Raw genomic sequence first — 21,099 nt, forward strand, 5'->3', positions numbered from 1 at the left:
CCACGAGGGGAAAACATGTCTGAACAGTTATTAAAATTCTTTGAGGAGATAACAAGCAGGATAAAAGTAGATGCAATATTTTTGGATTTCCAGGAGGCATTTGATAAAGATGCCACATTTTAGGCCACTTAATGACAGCCCATGGTGCTGGAAGTACATGGAACGTAGGTATTGGAAAATGAGGTTGTGTGCCCTGGTGGGAAGAATAGACAAGTGAATATTATTTAAAAAGAGAGGACTGCAGAAAGCAACAGCCCAGAGGCATTTGGGAGTCCTTGTGGTTAAATCACAAAAAGCTGGCTTACAAGTTTGAACAGGTAATGAGAATGGCCTTTATTTCAATAGGAGTGGAATATAAAGGGAAGTCTTGGTAAAAATACACAAGGCTCTGGTATACTTTGATGCTCAAGATTACTTAACACCTAGAATGCTATGAAAAATTTTAGTTCCCTTATCTCAGGAACGACAAACTAGCAATGGGGGCAGTCAACAAGGTTCACTTGATTGATTCCAGGTATAGGGGGAACTGAGGTTGAATACAATGGGCCTGTATGCACTGAATGAGGGGCAACCTCATTGAAGGATACATGATTCTTACGAGACGTACAGGATAATTGTGGAAAGGACTTTCCCCCTTGCGAGGGCTCTAGCACCAGAGGGTTATATCTCAGAGTAAAGGGTCACATACATAAGACAGAGAGGAGGAGGAATTTCTTCTCTTGGAGAGTAGTCAATCTGTGGAATTCTTTCCCAAAAAAAGTGTTGTAGAGACTGGACAATTAAATATATTGAAGGCTGAGATAAATAGATTTTTAACCAGTAAGGGAATCAAGGGTTGTGGGACAATGCAGGAAACTGAAGTTGATGATTATTGGATCAGTCATGATCTGACTGAATGGCAAAGTAGACTTGACAGGTGACTGGCCGATTGCTATTCCTATATTTTATGACAGGACTGGACAATTTAAATCCCATCTTGAAATCTGGCTCAATAGGTCAAACGTTTAATTTTTGCAGTTAATTATCATGGTGGTTGATCACAGAAACACACCTACAAGAGGCTGCAAGTGGTCTTTAACAACAGAATTTAAGCTTACTACACAAAAGAAAACAAAGCTATAATATAAGTACACCAATAATATTCACTACTGTACAGTTGAAAGACCTTGAACCAAACAGCACTGCAAAGTTTCAACCTGGTTACCAACACTATTCTTTTACGGATACTCAATACCAGCCAGATTTGATTCCTATCTCAATTATTTGGTTTTACTTAACAGACTGCTCCTATTTATTTTCCTGAACTGTGGAGGAAATTTTACAATTTATTTCTGATCTGGTGGCATGATCTTTCACTATTCTGATGGTCTAAAGATTTTCAGTTTTATTAACTTTAAGATCTCTATTTAAAGTCGCCTGGCTTGGAAGCTCCACAAACTAGAACACTTCAGCTATAATAACTGGTTCTCATGAATCAGAACAGAAGTCAACTCCTGATTCTTCTGAACTGACGCCGTGAACTTTCTGTGCTGAAGTCAAAACTAAACCAATGGCTTTGGTGTGTTTACTCATATCTGTTATAAACTAAACAGTACAAACATTTTATCTATTAACACTACAGGTGTTCCTTCCAAGCACTTGACTACAGACTGTGCAGAATAATTTTTAAATTATTTCCACAAAACTGACCTATATCCATCTGTTTCCACATGGAAATCCAAAACACAAATTATAATATATACTATGGGTTCCTCGCAAAATGTTGTAAAAATATGAAAGTTCTGAAATTTAATTAAAGTTAAGGTATAACATTGCCATTCCAAGTGTCAAAAGTTCAAAGCTGGAAATGCTAAACTGTTTATATGCAATAATCTGCTATATTTACCTGGAATGGAATATTCTAACTAGTTAATTCTACCATAGAAGCTCAAAAGATACCTGATGTTACTACGGTAGCAGCAGCTCCCACAGCACAACTGTATTGACAGGCATCCTTTATGCATGTTAATTCATTATCGCACCCTAGTAGGTTTGAACAAATTCCAGTTCCTTTGTACAGAATAAATGGAAACAAATCTTTACAGAGGATACGAAAGACTTCAAAATAAAATATAGCACTGATTTCGGATTCAATTAAAAGGGAGTACTGCTGTGATGGGAGAAGGAGTACTTTAAATTGAAACACTTTGATTTAGCATGTAGACTCAAAAAAATCCATGCTGATTTAAATGAAGCAATCTGTGGATAAATCCTCTCACTGGTCTCATTAATCCAATTGTTCTTTCCTACTGCTGGGTCTCGGGTATGAGATCTGAAGTGCTTTTAGTATATTAATTATACTTTGAGTGAACAACATTACTTTGCATTCAAAGTACTTCTCCTTAAAGTAACAGTCAAATACTTGATAATCCATTTGCTTTAGGGGAATAGAAGTCGAATCCAAAAGACCCAAGTTAATTTTGATATTCCTAGCCTGAAGAGGTGAGCTCGAATACTCTCTGTGGGGACAGCATATATCAATGGAATCCCATCTGCACAATAAAAGCATTGACAGCAGCCGATGTCTCAGTGACCTAGCTTTGAACCAGCTGCAGCGTAGAATTTTTCTGTCTGCGTGCATGACACTGAGCTTCCAGTGGTTTTAATTCTTGGTGTCACACTGACATTTCTGTCCTCAGTGACCATGCTAGTTCTAGTGAGGCTCAAGGTAAGCTTCGAGCATAAGCACTTCATCTTTCAACTAAGTAGTTTGCAGTCCTCTGGACGCAAAATTGAGTTCAATGATTTAAGGCAGTAAATGCTTATCTTCACTTTTGATTATTTCAGTCTTCTCTCATTCCTCCAGCAGCGCACCGACTCTAGACACATCTTCTACTTCTTTTCTTCCCCGAGCACCATTCCCTTACCCTGAAGGACTAATTTTTCTATCATTCAATATTTCCTGTCTTCCACTCTATCACAGACATTCCTTAGTCCTTATCTTAACCAATCCTTGCTCAAAAGCTAATACATCTGCAATGTTTCCCAGTTCTGATGAAAGGTCAGAGATTTGAATTGTTAACTCTTGTTGCCTAACTAGTTGAGTCTTTTTCAGCAATTTTTAACCAATGCTGCTTGAATTCAGGTTTAAACCTAACCCATCAGTTGCACAAGTTTCTTCTTACTACAGACTGTAAATCACTCCACATGAAACAGTCAGAGCCATAATGGTCTGCGAGCATAGGAATACAGCATAAAGCGGTCCACAAATTAACATTAAATTGCTAGTCCTATTTGCAATAATCATGCAAACTAAACTATTCTGCAGTAATATCTATACTATCTAAATTTTTTAAAAATTCATTCATGGTGTGAGTGCATTGCTGACTACGCCAGCATTTACTGCCCTTCCCTAATTGCCCAGAGGGCAGTAAAGAATCAACCACGTTGCTATGGATCTTGAGTCACATGTAGGCCAGACCAGGTAAGGATGGCAGATTTCCATCCTAAAGGACATTAGTGAACAAAACGTCACAGTGGGCTAGCTTTATATTCCACATTTTTATTTAATTCAAATTTTACCATCTGCCATGATGGGATTCAAACCCTTGTCCCCATTACATTAACCTGGGGTTCTGGATGACTAGTCCAACGATATTACCATTATGCCATCACCTCCTCCATTAAATTAATCAAAATTAATTATTTCAGCAGCATTCCATTATGGTCTTAACATTGATTACACAAGGCATTATTGAGATTGTACTTGGAGTTTTGGTCTCCTCAATTGAGGAGGATATAGTTGCACTGGATGCAGTTCAGAAGAGAGTCACTAAAAGATTTCAGAGGTGAGGGGTTTGTCTAATGTGGAGAAATCAAGCAGTTTAAGCCTATATTCGCTAAATCTACGAAGAATGAGAGGAGATCTAATTCAGGTATAGAAGAAGCAAAAGGGGATTGTGAAAGTAGACACAGGGAGAATGTTTCCTCTTGCAGGGCAATCTAAAACAAGAGGGTCACAGTTTTGGGATAAGGGTTGGCAGATTTAAGATATGAAATTACTCAAAATTACTTCTCTCAAAAGGTTGTGAATCTGTGGAATTAGCTACCCCAAGAGTGTGGTGAATGCTGGGACATGGATTAGATTTAAGGAAACAGACAGACAGAGTCTTAATTAATAACAGGTTGAAGGGTTAAGAGAAACAGGCAGTAAATTAGAGTTAAGGCCAAGTTGAGATCAGCTTGAATGGTATTATAGTTCTTCTGTTCTTTTATGTTGAGAAATTAGACATCACACTCATCAAATGCAATCATATTTGCAGCATACCTTGATCTTAATCAAATTGGATAGAAGTATTATATTAACAGCTCTAAATCCGTTTTTGTTGAACATTTCATACAATGGCTTAATACAATACAATCAGAAATGCTGGACAAACTGACATCCCATACAGGATAAATGCAAAAAGGAATTAATGGAACTCAACATATTAATCTCTTTTCCATTCAATTTCGTTCAATTAATTTGAACCGCATTTGGTCTATTCTTTCTCAGACTTTTAAAAAGGAATCTTGCTCAAATCTGAAAAAGAACTAAAGAAATTCAATTTCCCTACATTCATCAAAGCTGGATTTTACACTCCCCACTGTTATTGAGTGGAGGGTCAAGCAGAAAAAGGAAGTGGTTCACTGGTGTATTTTAGCATAATATGAAAACACTAATGTGCAACTAATAAATGTAGGATTAACGCAAAACTATTCAAGGGCATAACAGTCAAAGGAAAGCTGAAAAGTGACAACATATTTAAAAATTATACATCATTATTGTCCTGAATAAACTCCCAATAACTGAGACTGATGTTTGAAGCAGGAAATAATGTTCAGGCCGTAGAAGCCTGATTCAAAATATCAAATGGACACACTTTACATCAAAACTTATTATGAGGAAGGTTTTCCTTTTGATGCTTTAACACAATCAGTTTTCAAGACTATAATAACTACAGACACAAAATATTATTCTCTTTATTCACAAAAGGAGTAATTCGAGATTTATTTAAATCAACCTGTTCAGAGCCCTTCAAGGAATAATTCTTGATGGTTTTAACAGTCAGGGTCAGAACTCCTCTCCTTTAATTTTTAATTAATAAAATAAAGCCCTGTCCAGTTGTGAGAGATTTATTAAGGTGCCTCTGTATCATTATTGCTGGTGCAGTTAATCAATTGGTAATTCTACGAACTGCTTTGGTTCCAAAGTTTACATTCTACCATCTGCTTAAATAATGAAAGGGTTTATTTTTAGGTTAAAAGTAATTTCTCAATTGCTGTAACAGGAAGTCTTTAGTCTTTAAAAATTACAGAAGAACATAAAAGAAGAGCACGAGTAAGCCATATAGATCCTCAAGACTATCCCGCCATTCCCTAAGATTGTGGCTCATCTGCTCCAGACCTCAATTTCTCTTTTGTGTCAGCTCCTCATAGCTGTCAATTCCCTGATAGTATTTTTTTAAAATATCTTCTCTTTAAATACGTTCAGTGATCGAGCCTCCGTAATTCTTTTAAGATGGAGAATAGCAGACAAGATGTAACTCCTTCACATCCCAGTTTTAAATGAGTGTTCGCTTATTCTGTAACTGTGTCTCCTAGTTCCAAACTCCCTCACTAGTGGAAAACATCCTCAACATCTACCTTGTCAAGCCCCCCCAGAATCCTGTATGTTTCAAAAAGATCTTTCCTCGGTCTTCTAAACTCTAACAAATAAAAAGGTATAAAAACTATGTAGTCGCTCTTAATAAGCCAACCTCTTCATCCCAGCAATCAGTCCAGTGAATCTTTTTTGAACCAGTACATGCTTTCTTAAATACATAAAGGCCAAAACTGTACACAGTACTCCTGGTGCAGCCTCACCAACACCCTATACAGTTGGAAGTATTCCATGTTTTTAACCTATAATCCCCAAACAAGAAAATTCTATTTGCTTTAATTCCTTGAGATTGACTTAGTACAGTGCCATAAAGCAACATATTCACTCTCTTAACTGATCGCTGCTGGCAACTGTAACAAGCTGCCTGGCTTTGTGTCTGCACTATAAGGCAAGTCAAGACACAGTGATTCTTTTAAGTTCTGGCTAATGGGGCAAAGCACCAAAAAAGCAAGGCATGGCAGTGTTGCTGACAGCATCGAAGTAGGCACAAATAGAGTGAGTGCTAAGAGAGTGAATGAGGATGACACGAGACGTAATCTAGCCCAAACAATGACCTGGGTGCTAGTCCGGCATGTAAAAAAAGTGTCCTGGCAGCAGCACTGCAATGACAGGAGCCAATGTACTCCCATGTACTGTACTGAAATGAAAAATTGTACTGCAAGTTAACTGAAAATGTGACATGAGGATGTGGTGAGGTCGGTACGTGTTGGATACCTACGTCCACGGATGTGGGGCTCCTGTGAGCATTGCCTATGGAGTCTGCCCTGAGATGCTGGTGACTGGTGACCAAGATGGAGGTTCAGTAGTGCAGAAGTGAACTGAAGTCACCACATAACCACCCTGACTTTCACATCAGGAATTCTCACATTTAGTTTCTATCCTGCAGGTGGGGGAAGTGGGAAATTGCATATTGATGCGGGGACATTAGATAGTAATGAGCGTTATAACGAGCGATAATCCATGCAGATAGAACTCTCCCAGTTCACTGGTGTGAATCACATCTCACATGCAACACCTGGTTAGAAAATGGAACTTTTTGATCTCAACATCAGGGAGGTCATCGCTGGACATCATACCCAAATTTGTCTCCATGGCGCATGTGATTCTTATTTCATTCATAGATGAGGGCATCACCGGGTAGGCCAGCATTTATTGGCCATCCCTAATTGTCCAGAGTTAAGAGTCAACCACATTGTTGTCTGGAGTCACATGTAGTCCAGACTAGGTAAGGATGGCAGTGCCTTCCCTGAAAGACATTAGCAAACCTGGGATGATTCTGCATGTGGAATCAGTTTAAATGCTGTTCTCAGGGCAGAAAGAACCACGTGCCTTGTTAATTAGCAGTTCAGTGTTCTGCTACAAGCTTAACTAGCCATGAATACATAAATGTTATAGCTTGGGCAGGTGGTGCTTGAAATCTGTGATGTGTGGCTAGTTTAGAGGTTAGTGTGCTCCTTCTGACACCTTGACTTTGTCTCTGAAAATACACAACGTCTCTCAATACATTTCCAAATTAGTCCAATTTTGGTTGATCACAGCCCAAGGTCTCCCATGAGTCAACAGCTACGTCCAACCTCTCCAGAGGTGCTTTAGAGACATCCCTTTAACATCACCGTCATGACAAAAGATTCTCCGGAGGACAGATACAAATACAGCAGTTGCTTTAGCAATCAAGTCAGGCACATGAATGACATACCCAATGCAGTAGAACTGGTGTGAGTGTCAGACAAGTTGTGTGATGACAGCATGCTGATGCAGGACCATCTTTCTTTCCATTAGATTTGGAAGACCTTGCATGGTCACCAAAGGCGATTGTCTCCAATGTTTCAAAGTGCCTGCTATAACTCCTCCAAATCTCTGAAACGTAAAGGTGCGCGGTGCAGGGATCGATGCTACCTGGTAACCCATGGCCTTAGTCTTGGATACTCTCTTCCTCAATCAGGTGAAGACAAAGCTGGCACATTGGAGATGATGAATTTTGCCGTCCATGCCCATCTTTGTTGAGAGGTGATTTCAAAAAGACTGAAAATGGTCCACAATTTCAAAGTTTTCATCATTCATCTTGATTGGTGTGGGATGTGGTTTGTTATGGGACCAGAAAGCTTAGCATGTAAGCATGGCTTCTCTTTGGTCACCTTGTTCAGTCATTCCATTTAGATAACAGCAAGGGTCTCTTTCAAAATCATAGTTTTGTGAAAAAATGAAGTGGGTAGGCATAAAGAAAGAAAATTCCATTTTAATATTATGCTCATTTAAAACCAGCTCTAATGCAAACATGATTGCAATGAGGAAAACCTAAGTCCATCAGAAGCTTTCCACATTTAGTTTGGATTTTCACATTAAGTCAGATGCTGAAAATTAAATTTGATTAATTCATGAGCAGTTCAGAGACTGAAAAAAAAAGAAAAATAATTGGATTTTGTTTAATCAACACGTAAACTAATCATCATAAAACTTGGTGAAATTAGAAGTAAAGACAAAAAAAAAGGCTGAATAACGTGGAAGATCCAGAATGTCAAAGAACAGGGTGCTGAACTCACTTGTTTTGTTTTATAAAGTCATGGGATACGGTATCGCGAGCAGCGCCAGCAGTTATTACCCATTTCTTGTTGTCCTGGATAAGGTGGTGGTGAATTGCCTTCTTGAAACATGTGGAATTCTTGCCTTTAATCAGTGGATGCTTAGATTATAAGAGCAGGGAGGTTACGCTGGAGCTATGCAGAACTTTTGTTAGGCCACAAATGGAATACCGTGTGCAGTTCTGGCCACCACACTGTAGGACGTTTGTGATTGCATTAGAGGCAGGTGCTGAAGAGATTCACTTAGACGTTGCCTGGAATGGAGCATTTTAGCAATGAAAAGGAACTAGATAAGCTCGGGTTGCTTTCTTTTGAGCCAAGAAGGCGGAGGATGGACCTGATAGAGGTGTATAAGATAGAGTCAGAGTCATACAGCACGGAAACAGACACTTTGCTCCAACTTGTTCACACAAGCCAAGTTTCCCAAACTAAGCTAATCCTACTTGCTTGTGTTTGGCCCATATCCTTCTAAACCTTGCTGATCCATGAACCTGTCCAAATGTCTTTTAAATATTGCAACTGTACCTGCATCTACTACTTCCTCTGGCGGTTCATTCCACATATGAACTACCTTCTGTGTGAAAAAATTGCCCCTCAGGTCCCTTTTAAATCTTTCTCCTCTCACCTTAAAATTATACCCTCCAGTTTGAACTTTTCTACCCTGGGGAAAAGACCTTTGTTATTTACCTTATGTATACCCATCATGATCTTATAAACCTCTACAAGGTCACCCCTCGGCCTCCTATGCTCCAGTGAAAAAGTCCCAGCCTATCCAGCCTCTCCTTATAACTCAAACCCTCCAGTCCCAGTAACATCCTTGTAAATCTTTTCTGAACCCTCTTCAATTTAATAATATCCTTCCTGTAGCAGGGTGACCAGAACTGTACACAGTATTCAACTTATAAGAAGAATGGATACGTTGGACAGAAAGCAGCCATCCCCTTTTGCTGAAGGGTCAAGAACAAAAGGGCACACTGTTAAAGTGAAAGGCAGGAGGTTGCGAGGGAATTTGAGGAAAACATATTTTTTAACACAAAAGGTTGTGGGAGTCTGGAATGCACTGCCTGGGAGGATATTTGAGGTGGATAGCCTCACAACCTTTAAAAAGTACTTTAAAACACTTCAAGGGTCATAACATTCAAAGCTGTGGGCTTAGTGTGAGACAGGTGTAGGTAGTGGTGTATTTTTGACAGTACTGACTCAATGGATTGAAGGGTCTCTTCCGTGCGATATGATTCTATGATTCCAAGTGCAAAAGGAAAAGCTTCGACAAAATGTGTGCCTTTCGTTAGCAATACTCAAGTTCTGTTCCAGCAAACAAAAAACTTGCCAGATAATTAGTATCACTATTAAACTCCATCAGTTTGCCTTAATAATCATACTTTACAATTAAGGCAGATTTTTCCACAACGACAAATCTGTTTTTCCACTGCCGACATCAAAAAATGGGTATTAACAAGTTTCTAATAAGCCAATAAAAGAAGTCTGTTAAAGGGTACTCTGATTGATAAAGATTTGTTGAAATGATCCAAGCACTGACTTTATCTTCCACCAGTGCGCTATTTTACTTGAATGATGCGTTTTGTCAAATCTTACTACATAACCTTTTGTCACTGGAAGTACTCTTCACTAAAGTAGACATTGTTCGTTCTACATAAGGGCGAGGTTAAGATGCTCAAAATTGCAGTCACAGAATTAAGTTTCAGAACTTGCTAATTTTCAAAAAGTTAGCCTTTCACATTTGCTTCATCAATTTTAAGAGTTGTTTATAGAAGCGACTGTTTGCAACAAAAATCAATCATAATGATCAAAGGAAAATAGAAATCATCAGCATACAAAAATCAGCACAAGCGCAAATTCATTTATCAAAGTCCAATTAACAATGAAAACCTGCATGGAGCAAGGCTTTGGCACATCAATATGTTTGCAACTCGTCCAATCACATCTGCTTTGGCAATCCCACTGCATGTACCTGTGTGGCATTTGATTTATAATGTTGAATTTGTGTCAGTTTTATATTAATTACTTGTCAACAGTGGCTCCTCTGATCTTTGGAAACAATGAAGATAATGTCAGTAATAGAAATCTCAATAATAATCATCCAGGCTATACTTTCAACCATATGGACTGAAACCTGTGTTTCTCTCACCCAAAATAAGGCAAGGATTGAAAAAAGAACCAAAGCTCTGTATGAGACCAGGAACTGGATCTATTTCTACCTTTACCAAGGAGTTTGTCTGCTTCAATTTGAGCTGTGACAGTGCCTAGTGGAAAACATCAGTTCTGTGATTTCTCATTGATGGCTTATTCCCTAGCATAACAGTAAAATTAGTATCATTGGCAAGAATAATATTGACTGTTCCAATGATCCATCTCTTGCACTGACAGTTCTATCAGACCTTGAACTAGATAGCAGCAGATTCGAGGTTGAGAGGAATGTGTGAAGTTACCACAGAATTTACAGTAAATGTGTCAGACCAGTCATATACATAGATTACAAATATATAGAAATGACAGGTGACATAGAAGCAGAAGCAAGATTTAATATGCAACTAAAAGTGTAGGACTATTGGGCTTGCTATTGGGCTTTTATTTTGATAGACTGAAGTAAACATCAAAGAAACTTCTTCCTAGAGACATGGAACATGCCCAAATTTCAATCTATCAACATCCAGGTATCAAAACATCTCCACACAGCAAATGAGTGCCGTATTATTTCATAACTATTTCAAAAAGGAGACCAGCTGTATTATCAACTTTTTAGGTGATTATAATAACAACCATTTCCCTCTAGAGAAATTATTCTCTATTCGGCACGAGTCACAGATGCTACTTGTGGTAACTCTTAATATCAATTGCAAGTGTGGCATGGAGAAGGATGTGGGGACAAAAATGGCCCAGGAAGCCTCTGGAAATCCACCAGATTCTTTTAGATGTCTTCTTCCTCTCAAGAACAAAAAATGGAATGCTTGTTCAGCAATTTCCCACATCCACAAGACTAAGATCAGAAAATTAGAAAAGGGATTATTGATACAAGATCATGTTCTACCATCTGCCAATATATCATCCTCTCCCTCATTGTCTACATGGAGGCAACACAAAACACTTCACAGGAAAATGTACTGCACTTCTTTGTCAACTCTCATTAAAGAAATAGTAACACACATACTGCAAGTGTAGAAGTATTTGGTACATTACCGTTATAGGAGAGTCGTGGCTTGCTGAGACACATTATAAAGTGCATCTCCATCTCGTCGGAAGCTACAGATTTTGAGCAAATTGGGCACTTGAAACCTGAAAGGAAAAATAAAATTCATCAATATTTAAATTAATGAGAAAAAGTGGCAGCTTATACTTTTCACTAATAGCATTTGGCTTCCAGGAAATCTTCTCTTAGATGCAGGCTAGGAGTTAAAATTTTGGCATACCAAATACCATCAAAAGCAACACAACAGGCAGTCTTCACTAATAATCCAGTTCAATTTTATTTTTCATCTGCAAGACTCTAGTCATGAAATGATCACACATTCAGAAATTCAACCTTTTACCACTCATTACAAGATTATCTTGCATTAAATTTAACTTAACAAATACTTTACTGAACTGATTTAAGCCTTCTTTTGGGGAGTGAAGGAGGAGTTCAGCTGAAAGGTACTTGAGTGATGGCTTGTTAAATTTACGCAATTATTTTACCAAAAGGTATAAATCTGTCTTTTATTACTCAACCTAAAGCTGGATCCTAAGAGTACATTTATAATTTAGACTTTTAAAAATATCTTCAACATGTTTGAATTCACTGACTGCAGATAAATTAGCAACGTAAACTGATCACCCCAGGAAAGCCATTCCTCACATCAAGACATTCACATTCACAACCTGCAAAACAAACTAATGCTTCAAACAATCAATAGATAGAAAATGATTTATATTGAACTAATCACCACCCTGTTCATCCTTAGGTAAATAGACAGGTTATCAAAACGTATGTGGCCCTCTAGCATGGAAGACGATCAGTACATTACAGCACTCAGCAAACTGGTTTTCAGTTGTTAATACATATGCAAGGTATAAATTAGACTATTTAGGACAAATCTACATTAAAACAAAATGATTAGAAATACTTTTATTTAAAATGATGAGGCTGGACTAAGTTAATATTTCAGTCTCATGATAAAACAATTTACATATGAAAAGTTAATTAAACAGATTTTTCATAAAATTAAAAAAACACACCTCACACATATATTTAATTCAAAATGTTATTTAAAAAGATATTAACTAGTGGTTTTTAATAAATAGAATTTACATTAATAATCCTTGGTGTATTTGAAATACTGAATAGTGCCAAGTGCAGTACTTAAGATTTCAAAACAATCCAAACCAAAGTAACATTCTTTCCATCTACACAGATTATTCCTGATAATTTCAAACTTGAAATATTTAAATTTTCCAGTAATTGGAATGAAACAATGCAAATTACATGAGAGCAGGAATTTAACATTGAAAACCTATGAATGATTTAAATTAAGCAAGATCAATTATACGTAGACAGTACACATACTGGCTATAATCCTCCACATTAACCTTCTTCGACATAATTACTGGAAAGTTGGGTTATGTAGTCCAAATGGAGATTGGAGTGTCTATGATTACAGGAGTAAATCACTGTTAAACATGCCTCCAATTTCCTCATGTCTCCCACTGTTCACTACAAACTACACCTATGTCATTTCCGTGCATTGTTGTTTCATTGCATAACCGGAGTTGTCTCTGAGAGCATTTTGTCAGATGTCTTGTTTGCTTGCTCAAAGTGTGGCAAGACACTCAAGTGGACTCAATACAGCAATGCTCACTGCACTTTCCTCCAATTAGGTCACTTTGGGGGCTGTGGTGGGCCTGAATTAATTCCTAGGGGTGGAAGTCCCATCCAGCTCACACTTGGCAATGCCACCAAGAAGGCAGGGATCAAAGTGTCAGTTAAGTGCTTTCCTGGCAAGGCAGAAGGTTTTCTGGGTTGAGTGTCGCAGGGAACGGGGGAACAGAAGTAAGGGCAGGGGTTGGCTATCAGCAGCTACTCCACTACTCTATGTCCAGTCTCTCAATCACGCAGCAATTTAGTGCAGATCAAGGGGCTCCCATCCCTTCAAGGCTGGTTGCATTGGTTTAACTGTTGGGTGGATCATCTCTCTTTTGTTCCACCTGGAGCTGAGGTCTTTGATGTCCAGTGTTTCCATTGAGGCAGTTCAGGAAGGTTAAGCATGGGCCTTCCTACCCGGAACTCAATTCCAGCGGGAGCATGAAAACAGTAGGGGCTCTGGGATGCCGGGGCAAACAAAATAAATTGCTTTCCCACCTCCCAGACTTGAAGATTCCACCGAAGTTGATTTTCTGAATTAATATTTCTTCTCTCTAACCTTTCATTTGTTCTTTATAACAGAAAAACCCTTTCTGGCCTTCCATTTTTGCCTCTCTCTTCTAAATTAAGTATCTGGAATAGTTAATTCCCAACTTCGTTCACCTTGCAACCATATCTCTGAACAGCTATTGGATCAAACAGATTAATTTTCATCTGTGAGATTAATTTCTCTATTATATTCATCTACTCATTTATTGCGAACACTTGACACATTCAAATATGGTGTCTTTAACTATTTTCTCTTTTCCCTGATGTCACCATAGTTAATAATGTCTCATTCAACTTGGAAATATAACTTGGTAGCGTGCTTTGTGCCTTCCTGACTCTGCTTACTTTTACCGATATCATTACTGGGTTTTGCAACCTTGATATTTCTGTTACTAATTCTGAATTCATTCTTTTTTGAATCTTTTCAATCCCTTTATTTAAAACCCATCAAGCATCCTACTTCCTTGATGATTGGACATAGGTCCCAATCTAAGTGGCGTCTACCTCGACAACATAGCCCCCTTGTCCTCAATGCTGGTGTCCCATGAATTGATAGCTTTGCCTCCAATGCAACTCTTCTGGCCAACTCTTATCCTTCTGATTTGTTTATCTCTATGCGAGCTCAGGTAACAATCTAGAGATCTGTCACTGAGATCCACAATTAACAGAAACCTAACTCTTCAAATCAGGTAGAGAAACCTCATTCTTGATTCTGAGTTGCTGGCTCCTCTGTAGGCCACCACAACCTGGTTCTTTTCTTCCCATTTAAAGGTTCCTCTCCAGCCATGAAGAGATAAGTCTGGCAGCAGGCAGAAAATGCCCCCCAAACGACCAAACCACCACTACCCACCACCACTCCTGAACTGCCTATACAATGGTGCTGTAGTCACTTTGCTCAGTCATGCTGCAGAGTTCATTCTCATTCACACATGCTTCAATAACCTCATATGTGTTGGAGAAGCAGAAAAGTGAAGTTTCCTGCTTCATTACACCTGGGTCCCATTATACAATTAAATTGCAATCTCACAGTACATGTTAGAGCTGTATCATTTCCTCACCATGACGGAGTGCCTCACCATTAGGGTGTGTATGTCCCTTGGACTGAACTCACTCCCCTCCCTGGTTTCCCACATATACCGCACCTCAAATGCTAGCTGAACCACTGTGAACTAAAGTTCCTCAAAATGCAGGCATTTGCTGCAAATGTGGTCCTCTGGTACTAAAATCCACAAACTTCAGTTTATATATTTAATCAACTTAAACTAGAATCAAAAGGACTAAAAGTAAAATGAGTTTTTTCTTTTTATGCCCTGTATCAGCTGTTGCTCTGTCACCATGCCACTTAAATCCCCTGTGTTCAACTTTCCCACCTAGAATGGTATCATTAAAATGCTTCAGTTATGTGGACTTAAAGGAGACATTTAATAGAGGTATTTTTAAAACAAAGTTTGGATCATGTAACTAAAAGGATCATATGACATGACATGACTTTAGGAGCAGGAAAGTAAGAGCAGGGAGTGTCTAGTCATGATGTTTAAGCCAGTCAAGTTTTAGGGACTCATTGGACTCTCCCTGCCTATCATTTAACAAGTTTACAAATGTAAGTGGGTACTGAAATACAATGACGGTCTAGACACCAAATGATGAGACACAGGATCATTCTTGATTTTCCACAACAAGAGGTATTGAAAAGTCGAGCAACATTTGACTTCTAGCATGGTTTAGTCCACGACATTGGTCTGCCAACACATTTAGGCACCGGAATGAACAGTGGCTTTATTAAATCTTTGAGCAAATGTGAGGAGAAAGTTTCAGGAACAACATTTATTTCATGTATCTATTAATCGATCCAAATGTTTTATTATTCTTTTTGCTTCAGTGATTGAAAACACTTCAACTTTCATTGACACTTTTGCCCCATTTTCAAGTTTATTTTCTTCCCTCTTCTCAGTTCTCAAACATGTCACATACAATTACTTGGCCAAAAGTTAGCTAGGATGACATTCACACAGGTTTTCACAATCGAAGCCTGAAAGTCAGTGCACAGGAGCAGTTGAGCAAAATTTGCTCTCAATTGCCTTCCACTCCCTGTAACAGCTTCCACTCATTTTGTCACCTTGATAATAGGTATAACGGGTGGAAATTCACTTATGTTAGAGACACATAAAAACTTGGTCTGGAACTTTGCAGTTCTGTATTCTAAAAATTTTCATATTTGTTTTTGTCATCTCATTTCACTCCAGACTTCCTATGATACAATTTAACTAAAGTAAGTGGTCAATTTTCCTAGGCAAAGAAGCAAAAGATAATGACATTACCAATCATAGACAACTTATGTGCCATGTATTGTTCACCATGCTGTACGGACACCTACCAGTTATTGTGCAAGTCTGTCAAAATTGAAAAGGTTCACCATCACATTAGCAGACACAAGTCAGTGATTGTTAATTTCTATGGAACAGCATGTAGTAACACACACCACTGAGCTAGTATGAAGCTCTGCAGCAGATCTGAATTCATTACAAGTTTCAAACCTTGAACTTTAAAAGCTGGTCTTCCCACAGGATCTATTCATGTTACTAATCCAACCAATTAGCATATTTTTAAAAACCACAGCTATTTCATAAAAGGTGCCAACTAGACATGGTGATTTTCCTGCAAAATACCAGGCGGTCTTAAGGAGATTACATTAGAGAATGTACATTTAAATTAAAATATGGTTACACCTAACTGTGTCCATTGGATATTCCTATTAATTGCCAGAGGGGGGAAAATGTCCTCTCTGCACAATTTATAGCAATCATAAATCAAAAATCATAAATTGGTTCATAATACACAAATTTATGCATTTACTATAAATAGCAAACGTGAAATCTAATTTCAGAATGGCTTATGTTCAAATTTTCCATCTGTTAAAAAACAAAAAAGAGAATAACATTAACTTCTCTACATTATTGCCATTATCACATGGTCATTGCTTACGATGCAACGGGAAATCCTGAAGTTGACAAAATGCTTATTCTTTCTAATTAGTAGTTCTACCATTCCATATTTGCATTGCACGAATGGGAATTTTTTTCATTACTTATGGTTCTTCAGATGCAATTCTAGGTGTGGCATATTGATAGACTGCCAGAGCAGAAAACATTTATATCAGATTTTCATTAAAGATAGGAAGCTTAAGTTGGGTGATTTTTCAACTCAACTGACCAGTCTCCACATAAATGGCTCCCCTGTCCAAGTGTTTTCACTGCAGGGAGAAGGGGTGCAATCAAGTTAGGCACACCAACCCTCAAAAGAGCAGGTTGGTTAGAACACTGACCTCAGTTTTCCAAGACTTTGGTTTAACCACCTAGCCACATCCCTCAACCCCATTCTCCATGTTCCCTCTATTGCTTACTTATTCAGTTTTGCACTACCTCACATCTCTTAATATTGTTCTGTAATTTCAAAGCTGTCATTCAAAGCTAGTAACAGAACGCATCTGGAAAAAGACTGGGGAGATGTGAGGGAACATGTAAAATCTTTTAAAATTACCCTTCAAAATATTCCTGAAAACAGATAACAGTTCAGAACTCCTTTGAGAAGTCAGTGACAATGAGTCCTTGAGAATCTGGACTCCACAAAAATAAACAGTGGCAGTGGGGGTGCACGAGATGTCTAACCCCACAGTGAAACCAGCCTGAGTGCAGTATGCAAACTCATTACTAGCACCTTTATCTGAGGCTAGAGAGCTGGAAGAAGTTGCAGACTTTTTCAAAGTTCATCTCCTGTCTTTTCTGGGGATTAAATACTTAACCAGTACAAAACACAATTCAGATGGAATAAAATGCTGTTATAATCTCTCCCCAATCCCAATTCCAACAGAGCAACTGACTTGAGAAAGGCAAAATTTATGTAGTTCTACTTTGATACCAGTACGAATGTGATCAGCATTTTAAGGATTGAAACTGTAAACCAAATGAGCCATATAACTTAACTAGCGCCATTATGGTTGAGTTATGAATCAGTGGTCTCCTTCATCAATGAATAAGCAGCAAGTAATGGATCATGTTCAATGAGCAAAGTCAAATTACCTGTGAAGAATGAAAGCTTTTTTTTCTTGGTTCATTCACGGGATGAGGGTGTCGCTGGCTAGGCAGCATTTATTGCCCATCCCTAATTGCCCAGAGGGCAGTTAAGAGTCAACCACATTGCTGTGGGTCCGGAGTCACATATAGGCCAGACTAGGTAAGGACGGCAGCTTTCTTCCCTAAAGGGCAATTCAGGATTTTTTTAAAAGCAAAATGTTACAGCACTCAGGAGGTCAGTCAGCATCTATAAAGAGAACAGTTTAAGCAATGTTTCAGGTGTAGAAACAATTCAGCAGCTCTGGTGATGGGTTTACGTCTGAAACATTGAACTCATCTGCTCTGGTCACAAAATGCTAACTAATCTGCCATATGTTTTCAAAGTCATCTGTTTTCCAGCATATGCAACCCCTTGCTTTTCATTCCTGCACTATTATATTAAGAACCAAGAGGAAAAGTCACAAAATTTTTACTGTTTAAACATCTAAAGGAACAGCAGCAATGCGTTTTTCAAAATTCCATTCTTAAATAGGATATGGTCCCAAAAGGAGAAATACAAGTGGCAAGAGAACACTTCATATGTTTTACTATTTTAACTATTCTACTGCTGTAATGGCTGGACTCTTAAACTCAACCCTCAATAAAATTGAGCTCTTCAACATCTCTTCTGCTCGATTCCTATCTCAAACCTACCCTTACTCTCCCCAACCTACCAGTCTGATACCTTAAAATTAAAATTCTTATCTTTTGCTTAAATCTCTTCATGACCTGGTTCATCTCCCATTTCAAGTGTTCTCCATCCAATGCTTCAATGAAATCTAAAATTCATATAGTTTGCCAGCCTCTGACCACCTGTACATCACTTGCTCTTTTGCTCTTGATAACTGTGCCATACAGTCATAGGCCTCACTTTCTGAAATTCCCACTTCAATGTCATCCACTTCCGAGATAGCTAATTTAAGAGAAGGAAAAGAGTGAGAGTGCAAGAAACCGATTCCGAACATAGATTATCGTTTCCACAGATTCAGAACACCGTACCATAAGATTTGGTGGACTTAATTGGAATATCCTTACGGCTGCAGCTATATGGTTACAAGGCAAATGAGACAGCTCAGGAGACAATGCAGAAAAGCTGGTTGGCACAGGATTCAAGGAACAAGCAAAACATTTAGCAAGCTTTGTCAGATTTCTGTAATGGCACTGTTGGAGGTATTCTATAATCTGGCAACAGTAAATGCATTACAAGTATCTCAGCAACAATTACTTTGCCTCAGTATTTACAATAGAAGAGGAAGATAGCCTACCAGAAGTCCCAAGGAAATTAATAATGGGTCAAGGACTGAATAAAATTAACATAAATAAACATCAATAATGAGTAAATTAATGGAATTAAAGAGTGACAAATCCACGGGACCTGACAGTTTCCATCAGAAGGTGTTAGAGGAAGTAGGAGAACACACTGTTGACACCCTAACTGTAATTTTTCAGAGTTCCCTAGATACAGGAGTTGTCTTTCAGAGGAGGAATTGGAAAACTGCATGTCACTCTGCTTTTCAAGAAGGGCAATAGAGGAAAACCAGGGAATTATGTACCAGTTAGCATCTTTGGTGGGGAAAATGTTGAAGTCTACAATCAAGGATAGGGTAACTGAACACCTTGAAAATTTTCAGTTAGACAAGAGCCAACATGGATAACAGGTAGGTCATGCCTGACAAATCTCACTGAATTTTTTGAAGAGGTCTCCAAGGATGTTGACTTCCAGAAGGCATCTGATAAAGTCCCCCATTAAAAACAAACCTCTTAACTAAGATAGACCAGAATGGAGGGCAAATTATTGACATGGCTGGTAAACTGGTTGACTGGCAGGTAATAGAAAATAGAAATAATGGGTAGGTACTCAAATTGGCAGGATGTGACTAGTGGTGTCCCGCAAGGATCTGTGTCAAAGATTTAATTATTGGTATAATTTAAAACAACTTGGACAATGCATAGAAAGTCATATATCCAAATCTGCTAATGACATAAAGATTAGGCAGCATTGTAGACAGTATATAAGATAGCATAACATTACAAAGGAATATTGATAGACTAAGTGAACGGGCAAGACTGCGGCAGATGAGTCAATGTAAGCAAGTGAGAGTTTATCCATTCTGGACCAAAGAAAGAAAGATCTGGGTACATTTTCGATGGTAGAAAGTTAAATACAGTGCATATCCAAAACAGCCTTGGGGGTTTAGGTGTACAGATCTTTAAAATGTCACAACCAGGTGCAGAAAATAATCAAGAAAGCTCACAGGATGTTGGGCTTCAGAGGACTGGAGTACAAGGATGGAGAGGTTATGCTGCAGTTATGCAAAATCCTGGTTAGACCTCAGTTGCAGTACTATGAGCAGATCTGGGCACAAAACCTTAGGAAGGGTATATTGGTCTTGGAGGAAGTACAACATGGGTTTACAAGAATGATATCCGTACTTCAGGGGTTATGAGGAGAGATTATACAAATTAGGTCTGTCTTCTCTAAGAGGTGATCTGATCAGACTTCAAGATATTAACAGGAAAAAGACAGGGTAGATAAACCATTTCTGCTGATGGGGGAATTCTAGAACTAGGGGACATAGTCTGAGAATTAGGACCAGACCATTCCTGCTCCTGTTCCTATGTTCACCTAAAGTAGGCCATCACCATAACTACTGTATCATACTGCATATATTACCCAAATTTCCTGAAACTTATGTAAAGGCCATATATTTTTATTTTCTTGAACATTGTGATTTAGGACTGGAATGAGAAAAGAACTATTTTAAAACCAAGGATTGTGGAAGGATTACTGTCTGCTTTTTGAATGCAAGTAACCTGACACTCATTGCAAGCACTGCTTATGCTGTTATTAGTTCAAGCATTACTATGAGAAAGTGCAGACCAGCTGGAGTTAAGGAATTTTACAAATGGAGATTCGGCCAGCAAGAAGTAAATGATTGGTCTGTAAACTAGTGGCCATTTGTCAAAGGCCTTCTGCCTACTAACAGTTATGTGACTGGCTGTCAGGTAGCTGAATAGCTTCGGGCTGCGAGAAAGACAAGGAGAAGCCATCAGAACTCCACAAGATCACTTTCCTGTTCTCTGCAGAAAAAAACATGTTAAGCCTGAAAAAGAAGTTTTATTTTCCCTTCAACAGTTGCTGTAAGCTGTGACATTTAATTAAAATGTTACAGACATTTTATAAACGAAAAACAGTCACCTTGCGCTTCCTGCAAACTAGTGAATACATTCGGAGTAGAAAGACTGAAAAGCAGTTGTATCCTTGTGAGCAAAAGGATGATCTCGGCAACCCTGCGAACCAGTATCTCGGAACAGCCTTCCCACTCT

At 38.4% G+C, this 21,099-nt stretch overlaps 1 protein-coding gene across 1 annotated transcript in view; it reads right to left on the reverse strand.

Annotated features, from left to right (window-relative positions):
• The window catches only part of znrf1 (zinc and ring finger 1), a 183,506-nt gene that overhangs the window by 74,280 nt on the left and 88,127 nt on the right, over positions 1-21,099 (reverse strand). Inside the window, exon 3 of the mRNA XM_048605990.1 lies at positions 11,458-11,553. Coding sequence (XP_048461947.1) covers positions 11,458-11,553 — 96 coding nt within the window. The remainder of the gene's footprint in view (positions 1-11,457; positions 11,554-21,099) is intronic.

Source organism: Rhincodon typus, chromosome 15, assembly GCF_021869965.1.
Source record: "Rhincodon typus isolate 14 chromosome 15, sRhiTyp1.1, whole genome shotgun sequence".
NCBI classification, from domain to species: Eukaryota; Metazoa; Chordata; class Chondrichthyes; order Orectolobiformes; family Rhincodontidae; genus Rhincodon; species Rhincodon typus.